The following is a 27,500-nucleotide window of genomic DNA, read 5'->3' as shown; positions in this document are numbered from 1 at the left end:
CTGAATTTCTACCTGTATTTCCAGGGGCTATCACTCATCACGTCAGAATTGTCACTTCCGTTGGTCGTTAATTCCGTGATATTGGTCCAATGGACACCAAATGTCCGTTCTTCTAAATTTTCCAGTGAGAACTCAGTGTTACACTCCATTGACAGTTCTGATATTACTGTACATACATCACATTGACCTAGAAGATCAAATAAACAAAATATTCAGTTACCTTTGGCTGACAAAGTTAATTGTGATGCCTATAAATAAATGTTACCTCAGCACAAGATAGCATTTCACTAATTCTATACTAATAATATCCTTTTATGCAAAACACTTTACCAACCGTGTTACATTTTCGAACACATTGTAAACTTTAAGTTTGTAATTTGATAAAAACAATGTAAACCTTCCTTACCAGGCATTATTCTAAGTTGTCTAAGCCGAGGAGGTCCAATTCGAAGTGACGTCAGTGTATCTATTAACTTACGATCCTTCTCTGTCAATACCTTATCATTGTACCATATTTGGGGATACAGACCTGGTAGAAGTGTGTTATTCATCCATGCAAACATTTGACCACCATCTCGGATCTAATAAAAAGATATATATATATATATATATATATATATATATATATATATATATATATATATATATATATATATATATATATATATATATATATATATAGTTTTGGTAGTACTGGAACTCTTTCTTGGGTGTAACTCGGAGTTTCACGCATATTGCGATCATCAGACACTGTCTGATGATCGCAATATGCGTGAAACTCCGAGTTACACCCAAGAAAGAGTTCCAGTACTACCAAAACTATTACGCTCTGCCACTGCGGTATAGAGCACTGTCTTAGCAGATTGATACTCACCGAGTTATATATATATATATATATATATATATATATATATATATATATATATATATATATATATATATATATATATATATATATATATATAGTTTTGGTAGTACTGGAACTCTTTCTTGGTTGTAACTCGGAGTTTCACGCATTGCGCGATCATCAGACAACTCTGAGTTGTATATATATATGGATGGGAAATTGGTATATATTTCGGCTTTTACATTACTAAAACAAACTTGCAACAAAATGGCCCAAGTCCACGTCTTTCACTCAATATGTGTGCAACAGCAAAATATTGAAATTCAATGTGTCAACTTTCTCATAAACCATAGCCTCTTTTACGGCACCATCAGAGAAGCACTTGATATTTCGCAGTGCAGCATAAGAAATATCAGCTCGCTCTGGTTTGCGAGAATATGTATCAAAGTGTGTCGCTGTTGTAAACAAACTTGGTAAACACAAGTAATCACAAAGTGGTGTTCAGTCTGTGAATACCAGTCTAGGTTCAGACTGGCTGTATCACATGTATACTCAATGTACTCAATTACTATCTCCATTCTAGTCAAGGCAGTTGTTCGAGCTCATATTTCTGTGCTCATCCCCAACAGTGTTCATATCAACATGATGGAGTTGTGGCATCCCCACGTGATTTTAGTTTAAACAGACTGGGGGTAGAGTCCTGGTTGGACATTTGCATATTAGTGCAGTCCAATGAGGACAGCCTGTCAGTTTGTCATGGATTTCTACTGACATGCGCCCTTTGCGCTTCGCGCACTACAGGGGAGCATGCGCACTACAATTTAACACCTTTCGTAACTGCCTTGACTAGACTGGTAATAGTAATGGAGTACATTGAGTAGTAATATGGCCAGTCTGGACCTAGCCTAGGGAATACATGTATCTTTTCAAATGATTAAAAGGAAAATTTTGTTTACAAATCACTTCCAGTACGTACAATATCAAACTCGGACGTTGTCTATGTCGTTTCACGTTATTGTTTTTTTTCCCCAAAAAAATCGTAAAGTTATCTTACGAATTAAAAATCCAAAATAAATACTGATTTCTCATCCGGTCACTTTAATGATCGAAAACAAAACCTGATGACAAGGCGAAGATGACGCCATTTTAATGTAAAATTGAATGACAACGGCTGTGAAGAGGAACACAAACATGTACTTACAAGATAGAAACGTGACAGTAGTGAGTCCGTAATAGACTTATGTGTGTAATACCTCTCAATACCAGCGTTGTGGTTACCAATGGCTGACAGAAGAAATAGAAACACAAGGTATCCACCAATTTCACGAATCACTCGTTTCATTTGAATTTCAAGGTCGCGTTTTTCCCGTGCTTTTTTAATCGACGTCCCTGGTGGTATGTCTTCATCTTAAAAGTGAACATACAAAACAAAGACAAGTGAGATGGGCCTTTTCGATATAAAATTGAAGGTTATTGTACGCAACACTCTGATGTAAACAATATAATACACATACATTCGTATATACGTACGTACGTACGTATATATATATTTATATATCAAAATCACAAAAATCACAAATACAAATTTTGATTTCTACCAATGAACTTTTGAAGAATACAAAAAGTGTAATCACCATGACTAGCTAGACGTAAGCCAATATGATGTGAAGATAGGTGAAAATTCGACCACAAACATTCACTTCTACGATGCAGAGAACGATTTTACGAATATAAATTTAAATAACAATGAAAACTCTAAATTTATCACGACAAACACGATTTTGTGCATAAAAATGTGCTTTATTGAATACTGCAGCACATAACACATGGCATGCAATACATGTACTTGATGATGTCATATACTTGTCACTACCATTTGAGTCTTCTGTTTCACTTTCTATATCCGATTCATTTTCTTTCACTCCATTTATGGTTATTTCAGGAACTTTGATTTCAGGTTTTTGAATTTCTTCTGTTGAGCATGCCGCGTCTCTTTCTTCTTCAGATGGTTTCTTGAAAATTAGTGCAATCAGAAAAGCCACGGCGAACACCTGATAATGCACAGTATGTCAGATTCAGAAAAAAATGTTATCCATATTAAACACAAGATTGTTATAGTTATAGATCAATCTGATTCAAATCTGATGTAGTAAATATAGCTACATCAAGTTTCTTATTTACATCGATATCCTTCATCTCCTCTCGTTTGTTTTCGATTTTGTTGTTCTGAGAGTGAATGTCTTCATCTAGATCTTAGGTATGAGGCTCACAAAATCGAAAACAAATTAACGACATTGAATGACGTATATATAGCGATAAATAAAGAAATGATGCCGTATTAAGCTTTAGTCACTACATCAGATTAAGTTCGAGATGTATTCATGTTGAATAATCAATAAGCTGGTATATGATCGACGACGATATATCGGATTGCATAGTAACAGCACAACTCTTCATGTTTGTGAAAACCGAGTGTGCTATAGATGTACACCGGAATGGATGGTTGTGAAAACCAAGTGTTCTATAGAATCTGATGTACACCGGGATGGATGGTTGTGAAAAGCAAGTGTGCTATAGATGTACACCGGAATGGATAGTTGTGAAAAGCAAGTGTGCTATAGATGTACACCGGGATGGATGGTTGTGAAAACCAAGTGTTCTATAGAATCTGATGTACACCGGGATGGATGGTTGTGAAAACCAAGTGTGCTATAGATGTACACCGGGATGGATGGTTGTGAAAACCAAGTGTTCTATAGAATCTGATGTACACCGGGATGGATGGTTGTGAAAACCAAGTGTGCTATAGATGTACACCGGGATGGATGGTTGTGAAAACCAAGTGTGCTATAGATGTACACCGGAATGGATGGTTGTAAAAACCAAGTGTTCTATAGATGTACACCGGGATGGATGGTTGTGAAAAGCAAGTGTGCTATAGATGTACACCGGAATGGATGGTTGTGAAAAGCAAGTGTGCTATAGATGTACACCGGAATGGATGGTTGTGAAAACCAAGTGTGCTATAGATGTACACCGGAATGGATGGTTGTGAAAACCAAGTGTTCTATAGATGTACACCGGGATGGATGGTTGTGAAAAGCAAGTGTGCTATAGATGTACACCGGAATGGATGGTTGTGAAAACCAAGTGTGCTATAGATGTACACCGGAATGGATAGTTGTGAAAACCAAGTGTGCTATAGATGTACACCGGGATGGATGGTTGTGAAAAGCAAGTGTGCTATAGATGTACACCGGAATGGATGGTTGTGAAAACCAAGTGTGCTATAGATGTACACCGGAATGGATAGTTGTGAAAACCAAGTGTGCTATAGATGTACACCGGAATAGATAGTTGTGAAAAGCAAGTTTGCTATAGATGTACACCGGAATGGATGGTTGTGAAAAGCAAGTGTGCTATAGATGTACACCGGAATGGATGGTTGTGAAAAGCAAGTGTGCTATAGATGTACACCGGAATAGATAGTTGTGAAAAGCAAGTGTGCTATAGATGTACACCGGAATAGATAGTTGTGAAAAGCAAGTTTGCTATAGATGTACACCGGAATAGATAGTTGTGAAAAGCAAGTTTGCTATAGATGTACACCGGAATAGATAGTTGTGAAAAGCAAGTTTGCTATAGATGTACACCGGAATGGATGGTTGTGAAAAGCAAGTGTGCTATAGATGTACACTGGAATGGATGGTTGTGAAAACCAAGTGTGCTATAGATGTACACCGGAATGGATAGTTGTGAAAACCAAGTGTGCTATAGATGTACACCGGAATAGATAGTTGTGAAAAGCAAGTGTGCTATAGATGTACACCGGAATGGATAGTTGTGAAAAGCAAGTTTGCTATAGATGTACACTGGAATGGATGGTTGTGAAAAGCAAGTGTGCTATAGATGTACACCGGAATGGATGGTTGTGAAAACCAAGTGTGCTATAGATGTACACCGGAATAGATAGTTGTGAAAAGCAAGTGTGCTATAGATGTACACCGGAATGGATGGTTGTGAAAACCAAGTTTGCTATAGATGTACACTGGAATGGGTAGTTGTGAAAAGCAAGTGTGCTATAGATGTACACCGGAATAGATAGTTGTGAAAAGCAAGTGTGCTATAGATGTACACCGGAATGGATGGTTGTGAAAACCAAGTTTGCTATAGATGTACACTGGAATGGGAAGTTGTGAAAAGCAAGTGTGCTATAGATGTACACCGGAATGGATGGTTGTGAAAAGCAAGTGTGCTATAGATGTACACTGAAATGGATGGTTGTGAAAAGCAAGTGTGCTATAGATGTACACTGAAATGGATGGTTGTGAAAAGCAAGTGTGCTATAGATGTACACCGGAATGGATGGTTGTGAAAAGCAAGTGTGCTATAGATGTACACTGGAATGGATGGTTGTGAAAAGCAAGTTTGCTATAGATGTACACCGGAATGGATGGTTGTGAAAAGCAAGTGTGCTATAGATGTACACCGGAATAGATAGTTGTGAAAAGCAAGTGTGCTATAGATGTACACCGGAATGGATGGTTGTGAAAAGCAAGTGTGCTATAGATGTACACCGGAATGGATGGTTGTGAAAAGCAAGTGTGCTATAGATATACACCGGAATGGATGGTTGTGAAAACCAAGTGTGCTATAGATGTACACCGGAATGGATAGTTGTGAAAAGCAAGTTTGCTATAGATGTACACCGGAATGGATGGTTGTGAAAAGCAAGTGTGCTATAGATGTACACTGGAATGGATAGTTGTGAAAAGCAAGTGTGCTATAGATGTACACCGGAATGGATGGTTGTGACAAGCAAGTGTGCTATAGATGTACACCGGAATGGATGGTTGTGAAAAGCAAGTGTGCTATAGATGTACACCGGAATAGATAGTTGTGAAAAGCAAGTGTGCTATAGATGTACACTGGAATGGATGGTTGTGACAAACAAGTTTGCTATAGATGTACACTGGAATGGATAGTTGTGAAAACCAAGTGTGCTATAGATGTACACCGGAATGGATGGTTGTGAAAAGCAAGTGTGCTATAGATGTACACCGGAATGGATGGTTGTTAAAATACAGTATAATGAGAATGATCGATTTTCTCGCATTGTGCCAGACCTTCATGGGGAGGAAAGTCCTGCTTTAAAATACTGCAAAATATATAACCAACAACTTCATGAACTTACTTCCCTGGCAAAGTGGTTTTCTAACGTCCTCTATTCAATTTAAATGACGATTTCATATTTACAAGTATAGGTACGTGTGACTACTTTACGGACATGTTGAAAGGATCAATTGTTATTTGGTTTAACATGGCTTACCTTTATCGGCTCAACAATGAGGAGGGAGCAACATAAAGATGATACCATTGCTATAAGCCATCTCCTAGACTTCTCTCCTTTCCATTGCATACTGTACATTATGATGAATACCCCAGATACGGTTAAAGAGAGAAAAACCAGGACCCAAGCAACATACACCCAGTACCATGCCAACTTTTTCTTCTTGCGCTTTCCTCTTGCTATAATTACTTCTATCCCTTCCTCTCCAATACACGGACTTCCATAGCCTTTCTTGTATTTGACGTAGTCTTTCAGATATTGCCAGCCGTATAGAATCGATTTATCTCCGGGAAGGGGTGCACATTCTTTAAACAAGTAAACGATCACTAAAGTTGGTGGGGTGACAATAAAAACGCCAAATAAGCCAGTGTAGATCTCCTTAAATGATATCTTAAAGACGCCAAAGTCCACCCCTTTGCCACCCAGTCTTTGCCTTGCTTCATCCTCGGAGTCTATGTAGAGCATAGCGTTGGCAATCATGGTGAGAAACAACAATGCAAAGCAGCACGAAGCTCGCTGTTTTCGTGTAAATTTAGAACACGTTGGACGGGACACGACGGAAAACCAAACATGGTCATCGGAGAATTTCGAGCGGATTGTTGACATGCACAAGTGTGAGAATTCCAATAAGTTATCCCTACCAGCTGCAGGTACAAGGCGTTCCACTTTCCCGTCAGCTTTGTCCACAGCTAGCCAACGATCACAGAGGAAATAACATCTGTAATAAACCAAAAGAAAACGTTAGACATAGTTCAAAAAATGGAATATTGGTTTATAAGATTAGTTCCTGACTATATTTTAAATTATGACCATAACAGTATAGACTAGAGGGCACTCGACGGGATTGTCTTGGGATATGTCAGTCTCTCTTTTTTTTTTATTTATTTCACCAGGAATTGTACAAAGGGTACATAACAGAAAAAAAGAGGAGCAGGAAAAGCAAATAAGTCAATAAGCTACAAGTTCTGACAAAATTACTTCCAGCTAATAATTACACTAAGACTAAAAGAAAACACAAAAAAGAAGAGCAAAATATTCCTGGTGAGGACCATGGATCTAGTCCGCTAGGGAGTAATCTAGTCCATAGTCCTAAGTTTAAATAAAAAATATAAATATATATACAGTTAGAACGTACAATTATCAAATGAAGTGAAGTGCAAACAATACACTTTGCACTGACCATATTTAAACTGAATGCCTTCGTAAGGATTTATGCAAGAAATTTAGCTCTATATCTGTGATATGACACATGTTGGCAAAGGGGTACAATTTCACATTTGCCAACAACCAAATCTGATTAACGTATTGGATCCGCTAATTTGATTAACAGAGACCCGTGGAGGATTGAATTGTATATACCCAACAGCTATTCCTATTGTCTTTAATTTACCGTGTGATGGTTGCTATGACAACAAAGGTTTCCTGTCAAATCTAATTTAATGGTTCTTGAACTTTTCGCTATCTTGCCTCAAACTTTTATCTAAATATATCCCTAACATTCTTTTTCAAATCAATTGCATTTAATTGGATTGCCATGGAAACTATGGACCACTATCAAAATCGATTCAGCTCATCCTTCCGTCAAATGTAATTTTTCCACAAAGTTTGGTCTCAAAATACCACAACCAACAGACAGACAGACGGAAAGACAGACAGGGAGGGAGGTAAACAGACAGACAGACAGACAGACAGACAGACAGACAGACAGACAGACAGACAAACAAAGACAAAGACAGATGGACAGAGGTAGACAGTCAGTAAGTCAGTCAGACAGACGGACGGACGGACGGACAGACAGGGGTAGACAGACAGACAGACAGACAGACAGACAGACAGACAGACAGACCCGATAATGACCTAAATTTGACTTCAATGATTAACTGTAAATATATTATCAGTATACATGTGTTACAAAGTATATAATTGTATTATATAAACACAGTAATTGTATCTAGGTTACCCGACCATGTGAGGTCTAATTGATTAATAAGATAGTAATACGAGCTAGGCCATTGCGTGATTCGCGGATGCAATCGACTAGTCAGTAACTTGTTAAAACTTAATCGGGAAATTCCTGTTGGGAACTGTATCTCTAGATGACAAGGTCTAACAGCTGTACAAAGCTCGACGTAGTAATGACAATTCAATCAATTTTAATGACGGTTCACTAGGATATATCTACTTTATTCTTCACTCTGAGCTGGGTAACTTTGCTCTTATCATGTTTTTGACTTGGCCTTAATATTATATTTAATGTGGAAATTGAATGCGCATCAAATTTCTTGGTTTAAACCTACATTCCCAATGCCAACGTCAGCACATGACTCTGTGCAGGTTACAAATTATGTTGAAAATGTTATTGAAGGTCTGTGTCTTGCTGCGATGCCCTAGGTTTAATTGTCATCATTACATATACATTTTGAAATGGTATGTAATACTGTCGAAAGCTAATGTTTACGTCTATAGATCACAAAGCCAGCCTCCTGAAATGGTATTACTACGACGTACGCAATGTAATTGTAGTAAGGTCGTAACTGCTAAAAGTAACTGTTCCATTCATGAAAACCCCTTTGATAATTACCTCATTCTTAAAAAGAATAGTGTAGTAGACAGCCGCATACTAGGAATACCAGACGAAACTGCACTGTCACATACTTTTATCAGGGATAGTGGTAATGCTAAACAGTCGAGTAATGATAATGACACCTCGCGTCAACCAACCAACCAACTGACTGTACTACAATGCAGATGGTATTTCTTCTCTCGACATGGAACCTTGCCCCTCACGCTAGCTTCGGTTTACGATTAGATTTTATTGCCTCTTGGACATTCTTTATTAAGGTTTTGAATTATGATGATACGTACTTTCATAACTTTTGAGTGGTTTTGAAGTTACTGCGATATTTCAGATTTTGAAGACATAATGTAGAAGTCCATTTAATTATTCAATTTTATTGAATAAAATTGATTAATAAGATAGACAAATGCACTTTTATTAATTAAGATAATTAAGATAAATAAGTAAACTTTGTGTGTGATTTTAAACATTATAGAATGAATTTTATCATTTTACGATAATTTGAAAACCTTTTTACCATCTTACGACATTTAGAGACACTTTCACATTTTCTATGTAAACAACAACAACAACAACAACAACAACAACAACAACAACAACAACAACAAAATACTTGATCGACTTTTTCTATTCTTCATTCACATTTTACCTTACACCGAGTGCCTTTGAATTTTGAATTTTACTCAAATTGTTAACATTTTCTGTACCTTTTATTACTCTTTATTATTCTTTTCAATTTCAATTGCTTGTTTTGGGGACAAAACACTATGGAGAAGGGGGTGGTGTTACAAAGTATATAATTGTATTATAAATTGTATCTAGGATACCCGACCGTGTGAGGTCTAATTGAGTAATGAGATAGTAATACGAGCTAGGCCATGTTATTACTTGTAATTAAGTGAATATTGCAAGTGTCACTACAAGTGATAAATCACAACTTTTAATGAATTCAACTATAGTAGAAAAGGGTATTTCCAAAACTGTTTATCTCTGAATTAAATTAACTGTAGTTCACAAACACTTCCTATATAAGGAAAAAAAATGAAGTTTACTGTAAACATGTTATTTACTAACCATATTTGTAATACGGAATGAAGCTTTGAATTTGAATAAAATGTGAATGTAGGGTGTATGCAAAGGGCCTACGAATACGGGAGAGATCTTGCGGTAACTGATCTGCGTCGTAGTAGGAATACTACGGAGAACTAATTGTTTCGATCTAGTCTGAACTGCTGTAAGTGAAGGAAAACGAATCCAAAGCTCTCGTATTGTTGGTTTAAGCATACACCTTCTTCACCAAAAGTAATATTTTGAGTGCTTGTGAGTTTATCCACTGAATACGTATCCTGAGATTCTGGTACCTCTGAGATTGACTGTGCGTCTGAAGTTACAACTTGAATTTGGTCAATAGCTATCAACACCAAAGACAAGTTGGCAACACATGTATCTGAGCTAAAAATGACATATCGATTATACAATACGAATTACCCTGTGGTAACAACATCGGATTATATTAGTATCATAAATACAAATAAACGTAAAACATGAACAACTGTACTAGGCACCAAGATTACAACAGCTACGTATCTTGTGACATTCTGTTCTAGGTTTCTATAAAATGCGTCAAACATGTTATAATGTGGAGCATGTCCGACAAAACTCTTATTGTTCTGTAAATCCAACATACAAACCTCTTATTGTTCTGTAAATCCAACATTTCAAATTGCGTAAGATACCATGATTGGTAATCACCATTGCCTGAATTGTCATGCCAGATACGAATATATAGCAGCTCTCCTAAAGACTTGGGTACAGACATCAGGAATCTATCAACACTGCCTCGTAGGAATAACTATAGGACAAATCAAAATGGAAACTGTCAATGTCACGTGATAGTGGAAATGAATAACAGATAACAGACAAACTAAATCTCGTTGGATGTGCCATGAAAGTTATGCTTCCATGGATGTGGCGTTCACTTGCACTTTTTAGGGTTTTCATACCCAGCAGGTACAAAAGACACCATGTCCAGGCCAGGTTCACCCTACTCTCCACAACCAAGCTCGAATACACGCAATATAAACAAAATCAGTGCATGGACATAAGGTAACATACTATTAAACATAAAAGACAAACCTTGGCAAACTTGAACAATACTCGGATTGTGTTTGTTTTCGAATAAATTTATATGCATATCTCTCTTTTTCCATCGTGAATAAATTACTATAAGCATACCTCTCTCTTTGTTCGTCGTGAATAAATTACTATAAGCATGCCTCTCTTTGTTCGTCGTGAATAAATTACTATAAGCATGCCTCTCTTTGTTCGTCGTGAATAAATTACTGTAAGCATACCTCTCTTTGTTCGTCGTGAATGAAGTACTATAAGCATACCTCTCTTTGTTCGTCGTGAATAAATTACTATAAGCATACCTCTCTTTGTTCGTCGTGAATAAATTACTATAAGCATACCTCTCTTTGTTCGTCGTGAATAAATTACTATACGCATACCTCTCTTTGTTCGTCGTGAATAAATTACTATAAGCATACCTCTCTTTGTTCGTCGTGAATAAATTACTATAAGCATACCTCTCTTTGTTCGTCGTGAATAAATTACTATAAGCATACCTCTCTTTCTTCATCGTGAATAAATTACTGTAAGCATACCTCTCTTTGTTCGTCGTGAATGAAGTACTATAAGCATACCTCTCTTTGTTCGTCGTGAATAAATTACTATAAGCATACCTCTCTTTGTTCGTCGTGAATAAATTACTATAAGCATACCTCTCTTTGTTCGTCGTGAATAAATTACTATAAGCATACCTCTCTTTGTTCGTCGTGAATAAATTACTGTAAGCATACCTCTCTTTGTTCGTCGTGAATGAAGTACTATAAGCATACCTCTCTTTGTTCGTCGTGAATAAATTACTATAAGCATACCTCTCTTTGTTCGTCGTGAATAAATTACTATAAGCATACCTCTCTTTGTTCGTCGTGAATAAATTACTATAAGCATACCTCTCTTTGTTCGTCGTGAATAAATTACTATAAGCATACCTCTCTTTGTTCGTCGTGAATAAATTACTATAAGCATACCTCTCTTTGTTCGTCGTGAATAAATTAATATAAGCATACCTCTCTTTGTTCGTCGTGAATAAATTACTATAAGTATACCTCTCTTTGTCCATCGTGTAGTAATCGCACTTCAGTATCTCCATCTTCACCATATACTTGAAATCGTATTTTAGACTTGGTGGCTGATTCACTGTGTATACCAGTCACAACTGTGATTTCATACAGATAACATTCTTCTTCATTGTTATCCACCAATGGCAATACAGCCCACTACGAAGAAAAATGGTGCATTGACTTGAACTCAGCTCTGAGGCTAGAGAAGTGGTCATAGTCCATTTGCTGTCAGGTTTTACGGAACTTACGCCTTGCATCTTGCACGTTATTATTCGATAGTTTTATATTAACCCCAATTGTTAGCACACTTGCAGACTATAGTATTTTCCAGTTTTCCGTTCGACAGTTGCCACAAAAACCAAAATTGTCTTGTTTGCGACATTTAACGTTAACTTAACTTCTTTTACGACATTGAACTTTATACCTGGATTTATTATGATATCCACTTCATGCATAGTTTCATGACAATAAGTGTTATGTCAGGCTTTGCAACAGTAAACTTTATGCTTAAGACCTTCTGTATGAACTTGCTTAGTATTTACATAAATAGGACAATGACTGTCATGATTCTATTTATAGAGTATGTCGATCGCTTTCAAAAGAAAATCCATATCTCACCTTTACTAGGTCTCGTTGGTCAGCACGACGAGCCCATAGAATCAGTAACACATACACCAACAATAAGGATAAGACAAAGACCAGAACTTCAAAGTTGTCCTTAAAGTCAGTAAAACTTAAGTCTTTGAACTTGATGGTGTTTGGTGGTACGAAGAAATCCGATGCAAACGATGTTAAGTGGTTGCACAGACATCGACTGAACTTTGTGTTCGATAGGGGGCTTACCTAATAGAAGAAATAACCCCAGCATGCGTATAATTAAACGTGAAATATGAAACACGAGATTGAACACTCCTACCTAACACCTGTACTGGTCAAATTGATACCCGTATGTTGGCAACGTTGGCAAGTGACTTCAAAGAGCCACTCTACAACAACAGTTTATCCTACGAAATTATCAAAATATATGTATTTCAAACTACATGTAAACAGTTGACAAAAATGGAATGTTTAGCACTCTGGATTATCTGGCTGTATGGAATGCCACTGAATTTGTCGTAGTCAGTCCCTGAGACAAAATGGTGAACTGTCATATGTAAAGTTCTATGTTAATTCATGTGTGTATGTGTACTCACCTTGCAATCTTTATCCAGCCATTTTTGACTCTTCTCATCCCAATATCGACACCCATATGAAAATATGGTTATTGTATAGTTGTGGGAAACATTGGATATTTGGTAACTTGGGGATACTGATGGTTGCAACGATTCATTAGTTGTATGTTGTGATGAAATGTAACTAGTAGTGTTAGTTGTCTCACCATACGAGCTTGTCAACAGAGTTGTTTTCATAGTAGTAGTTATTAGGCTTGTAGCTATCGTGCTAACGTTTTCTGAATTCGAGTTCGTCGTATTATTGCCAGGGTATATATCTGTTGGGTCTGAATTTCCACTTTCTTCAGAATTTTTGGTGATATTGTTTGCTATTAAAAAGAGGAAAATTTTCAAACATATTTTCAGTAATAAAGTTTGTACATGATAGCTTCGGATAAAAATATCATATTAATTCATGAGCTTTTGGACTCAACTGGGTCCGTGATTACATGATCTTCCGTTGACTTAGGGATTTCTTTAATTTGAAGATCGTTGCTGTCGCGCCCCCTGTCGCGCCCCCTCACTCTCAGTACGGAATATCGGGCCTCGGTCGGTGAAAGATATAGCGAACTCTAATCTTGTTAAGGGTTTGGTCACACAGATTTTTTATAATTGTTAAGTTACTTACATAAAAATACGTTACACCTGTCAATTCGTGGTCGATTTTATCTGTAGGATAAACAGCTTTAAATATAGATCTTGCGTGCACTTTTGGTTTTCAATCCCAATCCATGTTAGTTTGACTTGCCTCACTTCCTACGGTGTCTTGTGTATGATTACGTTTGTGTGCAAATTCAACGTGTACTGGTCAATGGAGACCCAGCACTAACTTTACGGTCCGTACCGTAAAATATAAATTTATAACATTTTCTTACCGTGTTATTTGTAAAGCTACACACCAATCTACAGATAACGCAATGCACCTCACAGCTTATAATACAACCCTCATTAATCAGTAATTACCTTGCGCACGTAAGGCCAGAAAGTAATCACCAGCCATAGTGACGTATTCACTCGGTAAGAAAAATGTATGTCGAAGTTCATCGATCTGTTCATCATCTAGTTCTTCTATTTCATCTTTAGTGAAATTTACAAGGTCATGGGGGATCGTTGTAGCGAGATCAGCGTCATAATCTGATGGAAAATCTGCATATTTGATATAGGCTTGGTACATTACCCGTTCATCATGAGGACGTATATATAAGCTGACAGAGCTATTCGCCCTCTCCACGGTGATGTTCAAGTAATAAAACCCGTCGTCTGCCTCAGAGGCTGGTGCATACTCTCCTTCAATTTCATCGAAATATGTGAACGAGGATGAGTTGAATGTGACCTCATACCATCCTTCAGTGTCTGACACGGCTATTTCATCACCATGGATATCGGTAAATGAAAGACCAACTACAGGGGATGCCACTGATTTTGCACTCGCATCCCAACTAAAATAGTTATCAGTAAGTTCAGCAACCTGTAACAACAAAGACAACCACTAGTGACTTGATTTATCAAACAGTGAAATCTCTAGATGTATGTTAAGAAGACCACCACCTTTCAGCTGAGGAAATCGTAAGACAATATTGGATTTTCTTAGAGGAATGACAAAAACAAACCTTTATGGTTAGCATTTGCATTTAGCGTAAGAAGAAATACGCAAGCGGTCCTAAAGGGGTATTTGTTATTGCTGTTATAAGAAAATGCACAATCAGTGTCAAAATTAACATATTAAAAGTTTGTACTTTGCTGGGTTTTCACTTTGTCAGTTAGTCAGATGAGCTAGTCAGCCAGTCAGTCAGTCAGTCAGTCAGTCGATCGATCAATCGACCGACCGACCGACCGACCGACCAAACAACCATCCAACCAAACTAAGTGTTTTTCGATCTTTCTATTCATAGCAGGTCTTAGTGTGTGTGTGTGTGTGTGTGTGTGTGTGTGTGTGTGTGTGTGTGTGTGTGTGTGTGTGTGTGTGTGTGATTACGTTACCTCTCCTTACCTCTATATTCAAATAACCCTCTTCAATTTCTGGCAAACTCTCCATTGTCGGCAACTTGAAGTTTCCCCGGGGAGTGTCTAAAGATTTACGAGCAAGACTTAAAGGTATGTCTCGTAAAACTTGCAAATTTAAGGTTTTCGAATCCATAACTATTCCTTCTTGACCGACTAGTCTGTCCTTAACGGCCAACATGGCCGCTGCATGAGCTGCGTCCAACGCCTGGTTCGTGACTTTCTTCACCTTATGTATTAATTATATATGAGAAAATAAAACACAGTTATAATTTATTTGCTTTTGAAATCCTTGCTATTGACGATCATAATCAGCTTCTTACATGCATGTTGATATTAATGTGGACCATATACACGTACATATTGACACTAATGTGGACCATATACATGTACATATTGACACTAATGTGGACCATATACATGTACATGTTGACACTAATGTGGGCCATATACATGACTTGTACATATTGACACTAATGTGGACCATATATACACGTACATATTGACATTAATGTGGACCATATACATGTACATGTTGACACTAAATGTGGACCATATACATGTACATGTTGACACTAAATGTTGTTCACATATATGGATGCATGTTGACACTAAGTGTGGACCATATACATGTACATGTTGACACTAATGTGGACCATATACATGTACATATTGACACTAATGTGGACCATATACATGTATACATGTTGACACTAATGTGGACCATATACATGTACATGTTGTCATTAATGTGGTCCATATACATGTACATGTTGACACTAAATGTGGACCATATACATGTACATGTTGACATTAATGTGGACCATATACATGTATACATGTTGACACTAATGTGGTCCATATACATGTACATGTTGACACTAAATGTTGTTCACATATATGGATGCATGTTGACACTAATGTGGTCCATATACATGTACATGTTGACACTAATGTGGACCATATACATGTATACATGTTGACACTAAATGTGGACCATATACATGTACATGTTGACACTAAATGTGGACCATATACATGTATACATGTTGACACTAAATGTGGACCATATACATGTACATGTTGTCATTAATGTGGTCCATATACATGTACATGTTGACACTAAATGTGGACCATATACATGTACATGTTGACACTAAATGTGGACCATATACATGTACATGTTGACACTAAATGTTGTTCACATATATGGATGCATGTTGACACTAATGTGGACCATATACATGTACATGTTGACACTAAATGTGGACCATATACATGTACATGTTGACACTAAATGTGGACCATATACATGTATACATGTTGTCATTAATGTGGACCATATACATGTACATGTTGACACTAAATGTGGACCATATACATGTACATGTTGACACTAAATGTGGACCATATACATGTACATGTTGTCATTAATGTGGACCATATACATGTATACATGTTGACACTAATGTGGTCCATATACATGTACATGTTGACACTAAATGTTGTTCACATATATGGATGCATGTTGACACTAATGTGGTCCATATACATGTACACGTTGACACTAATGTGGACCATATACATGTACATGTTGACACTAATGTGGACCATATACATGTACATGTTGACACTAATGTGGTCCATATACATGTACATGTTGACACTAAATGTGGACCATATACATGTACATGTTGACACTAAATGTGGACCATATACATGTACATGTTGACACTAAATGTTGTTCACATATATGGATGCATGTTGACACTAATGTGGACCATATACATGTACATGTTGACACTAATGTGGTCCATATACATGTACATGTTGACACTAAATGTTGTTCACATATATGGATGCATGTTGACACTAATGTGGACCATATACATGTACATGTTGACACGAATGTGGACCATATACATGTACATGTTGACACTAAATGTTGTTCACATATATGGATGCATGTTGACACTAATGTGGACGATATACATTTACATGTTGACACTAAATGTGGTTCACATATATGGATGCATGTTGACACTAATGTGGACCATATACATGTACATGATGACACTAAATGTTGTTCACATATATGGATGCATGTTGACACTAATGTGGACCATATACATGTACATGTTGACACTAATGTGGTCCATATACATGTACATGTTGACACTAATGTGGTCCATATACATGTACATGTTGACACTAATGTGGACCATATACATATACATGTTGACACTAATGTGGTCCATATACATGTACATGTTGACACTAAATGTGGTTCATATATGTGGATGCATGTTGACAGTAGTGTGTATATCATTATGTACATTTATCGGGTTAACAACGTATAGTCAACGACACGATATTTATGATAATTTCCAAGGTTTGGAATACCAACCCTCTGAAAGTTTAATCATGACAATTGAAAGCAAACATTATGCTTATTACACTTCATAATTTCTCACACTGGCAATAATACGGGGACCGTAAAAGGAAAAGTCACATTTCTTATAAACTTTCATTACCTCGTCGTGTTCAAGGTCATCTTCTAGCTGATGTCCAGAATCGCTTCCCTGTGTTTTGGGCACATCTTGTCCAACCTTGATAACGTTACCAATGCTTTGTACAAGATCTAGCAATAATCACCACCACCACCATCAACAACAACACCAACAACAACAACAACAACAACAACAACAACAACAACAATAAATGCAAAATAGATATTGAAACTAAGGCTTCAATGACACATGCTTTAACGTCTTAAACATTCGTGGATGATTCCATTAAAATTTACTTAATAACTTTTTATCGGTCTAACATTTTGATTCAAAGTGTACCAAGTTATGGTCAGGAACTCCTATATCAATAAGTCTATGTCAATTCACTAAGGATAAATTAAAGGGGTACAATTGACAATGGCCTAGGCATATGAATCAATCTCATTAAGTTCAAAATGTACCTAATAAACGTAAACAATGTTGTACGTCTTACATACACCTTGTAATCTCTCCTTTTTTGTAGGAGATGTGATCGAAACTAGTCTAGTTCTAAACTGATACAGTGTATTACGTATTAAAACTTCATTAATACGTAATACACTGTACCAGTTTAGAACTAGACCAATCGAATCCAACTTGCTAATGACAGCAACATAAATGTTCACGAAAACATAGCACATGATAATGGGGAGTTTGAAAGTGTCCAGGCAAACTTGAACAAGCCAAATGAAACATTGACGAAAACATACATACTAATGGAAATTGGAGGTTTGGTCAGGTTTACCTTTAGCTGCAGCTATGTCCGCATCTGACGTCGACGACCGCATGCCAAATAAAAGGCGCGTCACTGTTTTCACTGAATTGATAGCAACAAACTGTAAGATTAAAAAAAATAACACTAATTACAGCTGGATTTGTCCATTAAGAACTGAAAAAAACACTTACTTTGTCTGGATTTCTACTATAAGTTTAGCATCCCCAGCCAACTTAATATATTGGGGATTGGTCAAATATGACCATTGTATTCAGTTGCGAGGCAAATTTGAGTGTCATTATTTTCTTGTTTTCGGTATAACAGTCAATACATTATGTTGTTTTACCATCCACAATTCGGTTGATTTCTTCAAGTACAAAAACCATGGTAACATTTATGACTCACCCCACTCTCCAGAGTTACTTCTTCTGATTTATCAGTGCCTTCTCTAATAGCTGCTGCAACAAGCTGTGCACCACTTTTGGTTTGGATGGTGGTGGCCACTTTTTCCATTGTCTGCAGCATTGCCGATCGGGTTGATTTATTTTTCTCAGTTGTTTTTGAAACGCACGGGGTGCTAACGGTCTCATTATCAGAACTGGGACTTGGTTGTACAGTGGTCTTTTCTGAACCATGATCAATACACTGAAATAAATAGATGACGTCATCATATTATTAGTCTTGAAATTTGTTTAATTTCTTGGAATTTGGTCATGCCACACTTATAAGACACGTAAAGCGTTCATTCATTATTTAATTGTGTTTTCTTTCAAGTACACATTAGGATTGCTTTTGTGGCCCGCCCAAAAATAATTGCGAGGAAAGTATTTAATTGTGCGCTATTTGGCTTCTCTAAATTTTTGGTTCGTAACAACCTCAACAGTAAAAAACAAGGATGAAGTTGGTTATTGAAGGGAATCAATCAATCAATCAATCAATCAATCAATCAATCAACCAACCAACCAACCAACCACCCAACCAACCAACCAACCAACCAATCAATCAATCATAGGAAGAGATGGAGGTGAAAAAATACAATTGTCTTTCTATATCATTTTTAATTTTACTTCTCTGAAGCTCATTATGGAAGAAATGTACACCCCGGCGCCATGCAAACAAGTTAAGGTTAGCAATAGTATAATGTTTTAGACAACTGTGACCATTTATGTTCATAAATTCACAGGTGTTTTCTTGAAAATACTTGTCCCGCCCCATAATAATAATAATAATAACAACAACAACAAATAAACAAATTACGGGTACTGTTTATTTTTTTTTACCTTGGTAGTTACATTTCCAGTTTCATTTGCTGACTCATCAGCGAAATTCAACTCCGAGCTGATAGCAGCAACAAGCTGAGTGGCAGCCACCGTATTACCCCAACCAATAAATTTGTGTAAGGTGCTATTATCACCGTCCACCATTTCGGACAGTTCAGTAGATCTTATTCCGAGAGGATCTGGTTTCTTTTGTACCTAATTGAAGGAAATATAGTTGATGTGTTCAGTCATTCACGCTGTGTTAAATCTGTATTTCGTAAAAAGGACACAGTCACAATCACAGTAACAATCACAGTAACAGTCACAGTCACAGTCACGGTCACAGTTATAGTCACAGACACAGACACAGTCACAGTAATAGTCACAATCACAGTCAAAGTCATAGTCACAGTCAGTCATAGTCACAGACACAGTCATAGTCACAGTGACAGTCACAGTCATAGTCACAGTCACAGTCACAGTCACAGCCACGGTCACAGTTGTCACAATCACAGTCACAGTCAAAGCCAGTCACAGCCACATTCACAGTCATAGTCACATCCACAGTCAGAGTTATAGTCAGTCATAGTCACAGTTACAGTAAGTCATAGTCACAGTCACAGTCATAGTCACAGTCAGTCACAGTCACAGTCATAGTCATAGTCATAGTCACAGCCATAGTCACATTCATAGCCACAGTCACTGTCAGTCACAGACACAGTCACAGTCATAGTCACAGCCAGTCATAGTCACAGCCAGTCATAGTCACAGCCACAGTCACAGTCACAGGCACACTCAGTCACAGTCAAAGCCAGTCACAGTCAAAGTCACAGTCATTGTCACATTCACAGTCACATTCACAGTCATAGTCACAGCCACAGTCACTGTCAGTCACAGTCATAGTCAGTCACAGTCAGTCATAGTCACAGCCACAGTCACTGTCAGTCACAGTCATAGTCAGTCACAGTCAGTCATAGTCACAGCCACAGTCAGTCAGTCACAGTCATAGTCATAGTCATAGTCACAGCCACAGGCATAGTCACATTCACAGCCATAGTCACTGTCAGTCACAGTCATAGTCACAGCCAGTCATAGTCACAGTCATAGTCACAGTCATAGTCACAGCCACAGTCATAGTCACAGTCATGGTCACAGTCTTAGTCACAGTCACAGTCATAGTCAGTCACAGCCACAGTCACAGCCACAGTCACAGCCACGGTCACTGTCTGTCACAGACACAGTCACAGTCATAGTCACAGCCAGTCATAGTCACAGTCATAGTCATAATCATAGTCATAGTTATAGTCACAGCCATAGTCACAGTCACAGTCACTGTCATAGTCACAGCCAGCCATAGTCACAGTCATAGTCACAGGCATAGTCACAGCCTCAGTCATAGTCACAGCCAGTCATAGTCATAGTCACAGTCACAGTCATAGTCACAGTCACAGCCACAGTCACAATCACTTTCATAGTCACAGCCAGTCATAGTCACAGTCACAGTCACTGTCAGTCACAGTCATTGTCACAGTCAGTCATAGTCAGTCACAGCCACAGTCACTGTCACAGTCACGGTCACAGTCACTTTCATAGTCACAGCCAGTCATAGTCACAGTCATAGTCACAGTCACAGTCACAGTCATAGTCACAGCCACAGTCACTGTCAGTCACAGTCATTGCCACAGTCAGTCATAGTCAGTCACAGCCACAGTCACTGTCACAGTCATAGTCACAGTCACTGTCACTGTCATAGTCACAGCCAGTCATAGTCATAGTCATAGTCATAGTCACAGTCACAGTCCACAACTGATTATCCTAGATGATTATGTATGTTTCATAATATCAATGAAATTCAAACAGCCCAAACATGGTGATACTGTGTCATAACTGGTAGTGTAAATTTTAGAAAATAGATACATCAAAATGATGTTACGATGACACTTTTTGATGGCAATAAATTTGAAAACTACCATCACCATCGGTTTGCCAACTTATCTTGCGTATTTAGTGTTTTCTATTGCACTGTCGTATTTTCATTTTATTCTTACGGCTTGGGACAAGCCTTGGAGACGAAAGAACAATGTCATGAATTTGTAATTACTGTGTTTGGAATCTGACATGACGTTGTATGTACATGTCGCCAACCACCTAGTTAGAGAAATGAGTATATTGTATTGCAGTAGCTCACATATATGGGTGTCAAGACAATAGGTACAGTAATATCGTATGTCTGGAGATGTCATTCAAGTGAAAGTTTAGTAACAGAGGACAGTGAATTACTATACAAATACACCCGACAGAACAAGTGGCCTATACTATAGTAATATAGGCATGTATGTTAAATGGCCAGTTTGCCCATACGATTCTATACGCTTATATAGGCATGAATGTCTATAGGCCAACTCGCCTATAGGATTCTACATGTTTCTATAGGCATGTCTATAGGCCAGCTTGTCTATATGATTCTATAGGTTTCTGTAGGCATGAATGTCTATAATTCAACTCGCCTATAGGATTCTATAGGTTTCTTTATAATATACCTAGTGATAATGCTGTGTCATGATTCGCTAGGATCAGTCACGTGATGGGAAAATAGAATGACTACTTCCCTAGGGAAATAGTTCCATCAACCTTTACATGGTCACGTGACCACCGCGCGTTCACAGTAGGTCAAAATGGCAGCTTCTGACGATGTCGTCTGCCACCGCGAGTTCACAGCATGAGGTATCTTATAAAACACATATTGCCTGTCCTATATTCGGGCTATAGCACCCATTCATTACCCCCTCGTGACTGTGAGTTTAATACCAGAATCACATGCTATTTCCCTCGGCCTTTGGCCTCGGGAAATAGCACGTGATTCTGGTAACTCACAGTCCCTCGGGTGTAATAAACGGGTGCTATAGCCCTCATGGCCAGGCAATATGTGTTCAATAGCATATATCTGAAACGTCCACAGTCCAATCTACCACGATAGTCTAGTTGTAAAATGAACGCCTGCATAATATCAACCTCACTTCTCTAATACTTCTCTATTACTTACACGAGAGTCAATGTTCACGAACTCTGAGTTTATAAGTACTATTGCAAATTTCTACTCAATCAGAAATTTCTTTGGAAGATAATCCCAAAGTTTCGCCAACGTTTCGTCAGCATCGTTAGGTGTGCACTACAGCTATTGTCTAGCCTCTCTAACAGCCTCGGTAACATTTCTAGTAGCCTGTGTTTTTTATGTACCGATATTCATTGTACTCTTTCTTAGTAACTCTATCTAATATCCTTGTACTGTGTGCCATCATCGACTACTGTGAGCCCTCATCGGCGACTTAGAACTAACCATTTTCCTGGGATAATATGTCACCGAATCCAGTGTTACAGTAGTCGACGAGGGCGCACAATACAAGGATAGCATAACTAAGAGAGAGTACAAGGAATACTGTAACATGCAAAGCAGCCTACTAGAGATTTTCCCGAGGCTGAGAGTCTAACTATGTTCATTTGTGAGAAAATCTAGCTATTGTCACATGTCCATTTCGTGAGAGTCTAGCCTATTGTCACATGTTCATTTGTGAGAAAGTCTAGCTATTGTCACGTGTCCATTTTGTGAGAGAATCTAGCTATTCTCACGTGTCCATTTGTGAGAGTCTAGCTATTGTCACGTGTCAGTTTTGTGAGAGTCTAACTATTGTCACGTGTCCATTTTGTGAGAGTCTAGCTATTGTAAGGTGTCCATTTTGTGAGAGAGTCTAGCTATTGTCACGTGTCCATTTTGTGAGAGCATCTAGCTATTGTCATGTGTCCAATTTGTGAGTCTAGCTATTGTCACGTGTCCATTTTGTGAGAGTCTAGCTATTTTTCACGTGCCCATTGTGTTCACTGTGAGAGCGTCTAGCTATTGTCACGTCTCCATTTTGTGAGTCTAGCTGTCCGTTTTGTGAGAGTCTAGCTATTTTTCACGTGCCCATTTTGTGCACTGTGAGAGCGTCTAGCTATTGTCACGTGTCCATTTTGTGAGTCTGGATGTCCGTTTTGTGAGATCTAGCTATTGTCACGTGTCCGTTTTGTGAGAGTCTAGCTATTGTCACGTGTCCATCTTGTTAGAGTCTAGCTATTGTCACGTGTCCATTTTTTGAGTCTAGCTATTGTCACGTGTCCATTTTGTGAGAGCGTCTAGCTATTGTCACGTGTCCATGTTGTGAGAGAGTCTAGCTATTGTCACGTGTCCATTTTGTAATACACACTTTTAACTATGTTTTAAGTCTGTGGGCAGAAATTTCATCTCATTCAGTAGTATTTTTTTTTTCCTTTTTTAAATGTATGCTATGCGCCACGAAAAAAATCATACAAAATAATGGATTTATTTTGAATTTTTGGTCACTAATCTACGGATATATGTAGCCAATGAAGTTTACGATTAGATGCCCTATGTGTTTATATTATAGCTATCTGACGATATTCGTGGTGTTGGTATGGATCTCTGAAATTTCTTTTATTTATCCATCTTACCTGAACGGTCAAAGTTTGTACCGTATAGTCCCCCAGAAAGTCGTAGATCCTGACATCAATATACAAATTTGGATTCCCTAAGCGTAGCTTTGTAGGTGGTGTGAAGAAATCGGGACCATAGTAAAACACATCACTTGATTCGAACCCTTGAAGTAAACACATGTTAATAATGTCCTGTCAGACTTATTTCCTCCTGTAAGCTACTCTTCCTTTGCTAACGCCGGGTATTAAAATGCCAATTCGTTCGCTGACTTCTTCAACTTTGAAATTTTGTAAAATGTCAAGGGTTATTTTTAAAAGCCATAGCATTCTATAGTTAATGCCCTTTATATGGTTCTATCGACAGTACTGCATTTTGTTTTGAATTGCTGAATTTATGACAATGCACATGTATGTATGTATGTATGTATGTATGTATGTATGTATGTATGTATGTATGTGTGTGTGTGTGTGCGTGCGTGTGTGCGTGTGTGTGTGTGTGTGTGTGTGTGTGTGTGCGTGCGTGCGTGTGTGTGTGTGTGTGTGTGTTGATGGATGCATGTAATGAGTAAGTATATATGTCTAACCTGGTTTCCTTGCACGAAATTCGTATAACAAACCGGTATTTGTCGGTGGCAGACCTTCGTCGAGTAAGGTTGGTCTCTTTATTCGGTGAATTCCTTCATCTACCCAATCAAAACACGCGATTTCAAATTCAGTTTCCAGACCAAAACCTATTGCAAGCGAATAAAGAATACTTGATGAGGTTTATCGAGCCTCTCACATGCACAACTTACATTGATTCACTAATAGGATTCAAATTAATTTACAACAAAGTGCACACGAAACATTATTCAAACCTTTCCAATCAAATACTTTGTTTATACAGGAAAGGGTACTAAGCTAACTTCTAAAATATTGTTGTTTTTTCTTCACAGAAATATCACAAGCGATACAGAAGTAATTTCGCCACTAACGTAAAATTATGTGGAGTTGAAATGACCATGGTAACCATACCTTTTTGGGGTACGACCTGACACGTACCATCATATGGAGGTGCATTGGTGACAAAATCGAAGCCTGTATACGATGTGATATTATTCAATTTAGCATTAAGTTTCAGTCGATATCTCACCGAGTTCTTAAGCCGGTCTGGTTTGAAGGATATGCCCGGTTTCATTATGCCTATTAAAATGCAAAATATATATGAAATGTGATTAGAATATGAAGCCATAATATGATTATTAAGGTTATTGTCATTTACGTTATAAATGATGAAAGGTTTGCAAGTGATTGAGTCAATAACACAGTGTGTTTATTATTACAAGTGACAGAAACAACACACAAAATACCACAGACAGAATACAAGCACCACAGATGACCCTCACCACATTAACGTTACCAATAACAAAACACAAAATACCACAGACAGAATACAAGCACCACAGATGACCCTCACCACATTAACGTTACCAATAACAACACACAAAATACCACAGACAGAATACAAGCACCACAGATGACCCTCACCACATTAACGTTACCAATAACAAAACAAACAAAAAACAACACGTGTTGACACGGGTGACAATGGCCAAACTGTAAACCAAGACATTGATACTATTCAGGGCACTAAAGACGACGCTCTGTTAAACGAAAGCAACGAAAAAATATCTGACCAAAACGACACACATGGAAAAACTACGAAAAATATATCAAACTGTAATGACCAAGACGCCAACGCTATAACTGTCTCTCAAAGCAAAACAGACCAGATTTAAACTGAATGCCTTCCATAAGAGCATAGTCTTGCAATTTCATGATTTATGCAAGAAATTTAGCTCTCTATCTTTGATTTTTCAAGTCCCAATGAAATTTAGTTGTCAAAAATGTAGGCTAGGCGAGGCTTGGTCTATTTTCCATATTTTGACCACATACATTTGGGTGTAAATTATAGATTATTACACTTGATAAATATGTGAGAGTGTATTTATATCCTGAGATACAGAGCTAGATAAATGATTATGTACAGACCTTGCAACAAACAGTGGTAGTTTGTTTTCGAGAGAAGTCGGAAAAGAACACGCTAAAATGGAGACGGTTTAAGGTCAATATAATACTTCCTGAACTTCTAATCGAAAATCTAAAAAGACACGATTTCTCTTATTCATCTGCGCATTAGTGTGAGAAATTTGAAAATAATAGGTCCATATTTGATGAAATTGAAACGATGATAAATATTTCACCTGTTTGTGAACTCCTCGCTCATTGTAAACCTATTTTAAGGCCAAGAAAAAAATTGTTTTCTGGTGAGTTTGCATCACTTGAATACCTTGCCCCGTTCTTCTTTTTTCTTGTGTTTGTCCAGCCAACAATGCAGAGTGCAGATCCAAGGGAAACATAAAATAACCCTCCCTCTATATCACTCTAAATATTTTGACGCTTCGGACGCGTCCCACGTGTTCAGTTTAGCTTCGTTTGTGCCCAAAACATAAAACACTAGTATTCAGATCTAGAATGTATGTGTTCTATTTGCTTGTTCTGAACACTTACTTTGTGTTCAAAAACTGTTACAGTGTTCTGATGCGTCAACAGTGTTCTAGTTCTATCATGAAAGTTCATCTGTATTGGTAATACATATTGTCACAAATTGAACTTTTGTTCTCAATACCGAATATTTTTTTCTCCGAAATTTTTCAGCTGTCAACACTACAGCTTTCATCAGCGGAATGATCTAACTTGACCTTCTTTGTGTGAAGGTCAATGATCGAGTCGTAGACATTTGGGACATTGTCTACGACTCGATCATTGTGGTACCGCTATGTACCTCTATGTGGACGACATTCACACGAAACTCAAGAAGGAATTTGCACAGGAATTCACAGACCATTTGAATTCACTTGATCCTGACATCAAATTTACCACAGAAGGAGAAGTAGATAAGTCCTTAGCATTCCTGGATACACTGACAGTGATGCAACCAGATGGCAATCTTGATATAAGAATATATCGCAAACCAACCCACACAGACCAATACCTTAACTTTTCATCAAACCACCCACTTGAACATAAGTTGGGAGTTATCCAAACTTTGTTCCACCGTGCTAAGACAGTTATCACAGACCCTCATGTTGTTGATGAAGAGAAACATCACATCGTCCAGGCTCTCTCGAAATGCGGATACCCTCAGTGGGCTTTTAACAAGGTTAACAAGCCCCCTAAAGCTAAGTCAACTACCAAAAAGGACAGTACAATACAATACAATCTAAAGGACAGGTAGTGATACCTTATGTCAAAGGAATTTCAGAAGCACTCCG

The 27,500-nt window shown here is 37.7% G+C and overlaps 2 protein-coding genes across 2 annotated transcripts in view; one reads left to right on the top strand and one right to left on the bottom strand.

Annotated features, from left to right (window-relative positions):
• Positions 1 to 25,363, bottom strand: part of LOC144438136 (polycystin-1-like protein 2) — a 28,701-nt gene extending 3,338 nt beyond the window's left edge. Inside the window, exons 1-16 of the mRNA XM_078127166.1 lie at positions 25,201 to 25,363; positions 24,771 to 24,917; positions 24,205 to 24,350; positions 19,720 to 19,914; positions 18,845 to 19,084; positions 18,470 to 18,560; positions 17,710 to 17,816; positions 15,165 to 15,404; positions 14,138 to 14,642; positions 13,157 to 13,503; positions 12,582 to 12,806; positions 11,949 to 12,119; positions 10,467 to 10,627; positions 6,177 to 6,915; positions 2,688 to 2,898; positions 2,101 to 2,254 (exon numbers count right to left, since the gene is read on the bottom strand). Of these exons, the coding sequence (XP_077983292.1) occupies positions 2,101 to 2,254; positions 2,688 to 2,898; positions 6,177 to 6,915; positions 10,467 to 10,627; positions 11,949 to 12,119; positions 12,582 to 12,806; positions 13,157 to 13,503; positions 14,138 to 14,642; positions 15,165 to 15,404; positions 17,710 to 17,816; positions 18,470 to 18,560; positions 18,845 to 19,084; positions 19,720 to 19,914; positions 24,205 to 24,350; positions 24,771 to 24,917; positions 25,201 to 25,363 (3,842 nt within the window). The remainder of the gene's footprint in view (positions 1 to 2,100; positions 2,255 to 2,687; positions 2,899 to 6,176; positions 6,916 to 10,466; positions 10,628 to 11,948; positions 12,120 to 12,581; positions 12,807 to 13,156; positions 13,504 to 14,137; positions 14,643 to 15,164; positions 15,405 to 17,709; positions 17,817 to 18,469; positions 18,561 to 18,844; positions 19,085 to 19,719; positions 19,915 to 24,204; positions 24,351 to 24,770; positions 24,918 to 25,200) is intronic.
• A 1,641-nt stretch (positions 25,364 to 27,004) lies between these two features.
• On the top strand, positions 27,005 to 27,463 carry LOC144438135 (uncharacterized). The gene has a single exon (XM_078127165.1). It carries the CDS (start codon positions 27,005 to 27,007, stop codon positions 27,461 to 27,463), a length of 459 nt encoding a protein of 152 aa, XP_077983291.1.
• Positions 27,464 to 27,500: the final 37 nt, after the last annotated feature.

The sequence above is a fragment of the Glandiceps talaboti genome, chromosome 7 (genome assembly GCF_964340395.1).
Source record: "Glandiceps talaboti chromosome 7, keGlaTala1.1, whole genome shotgun sequence".
Classification (NCBI taxonomy): Eukaryota; Metazoa; Hemichordata; class Enteropneusta; family Spengelidae; genus Glandiceps; species Glandiceps talaboti.
This window is presented reverse-complemented; position numbering and strand designations above follow the sequence as displayed.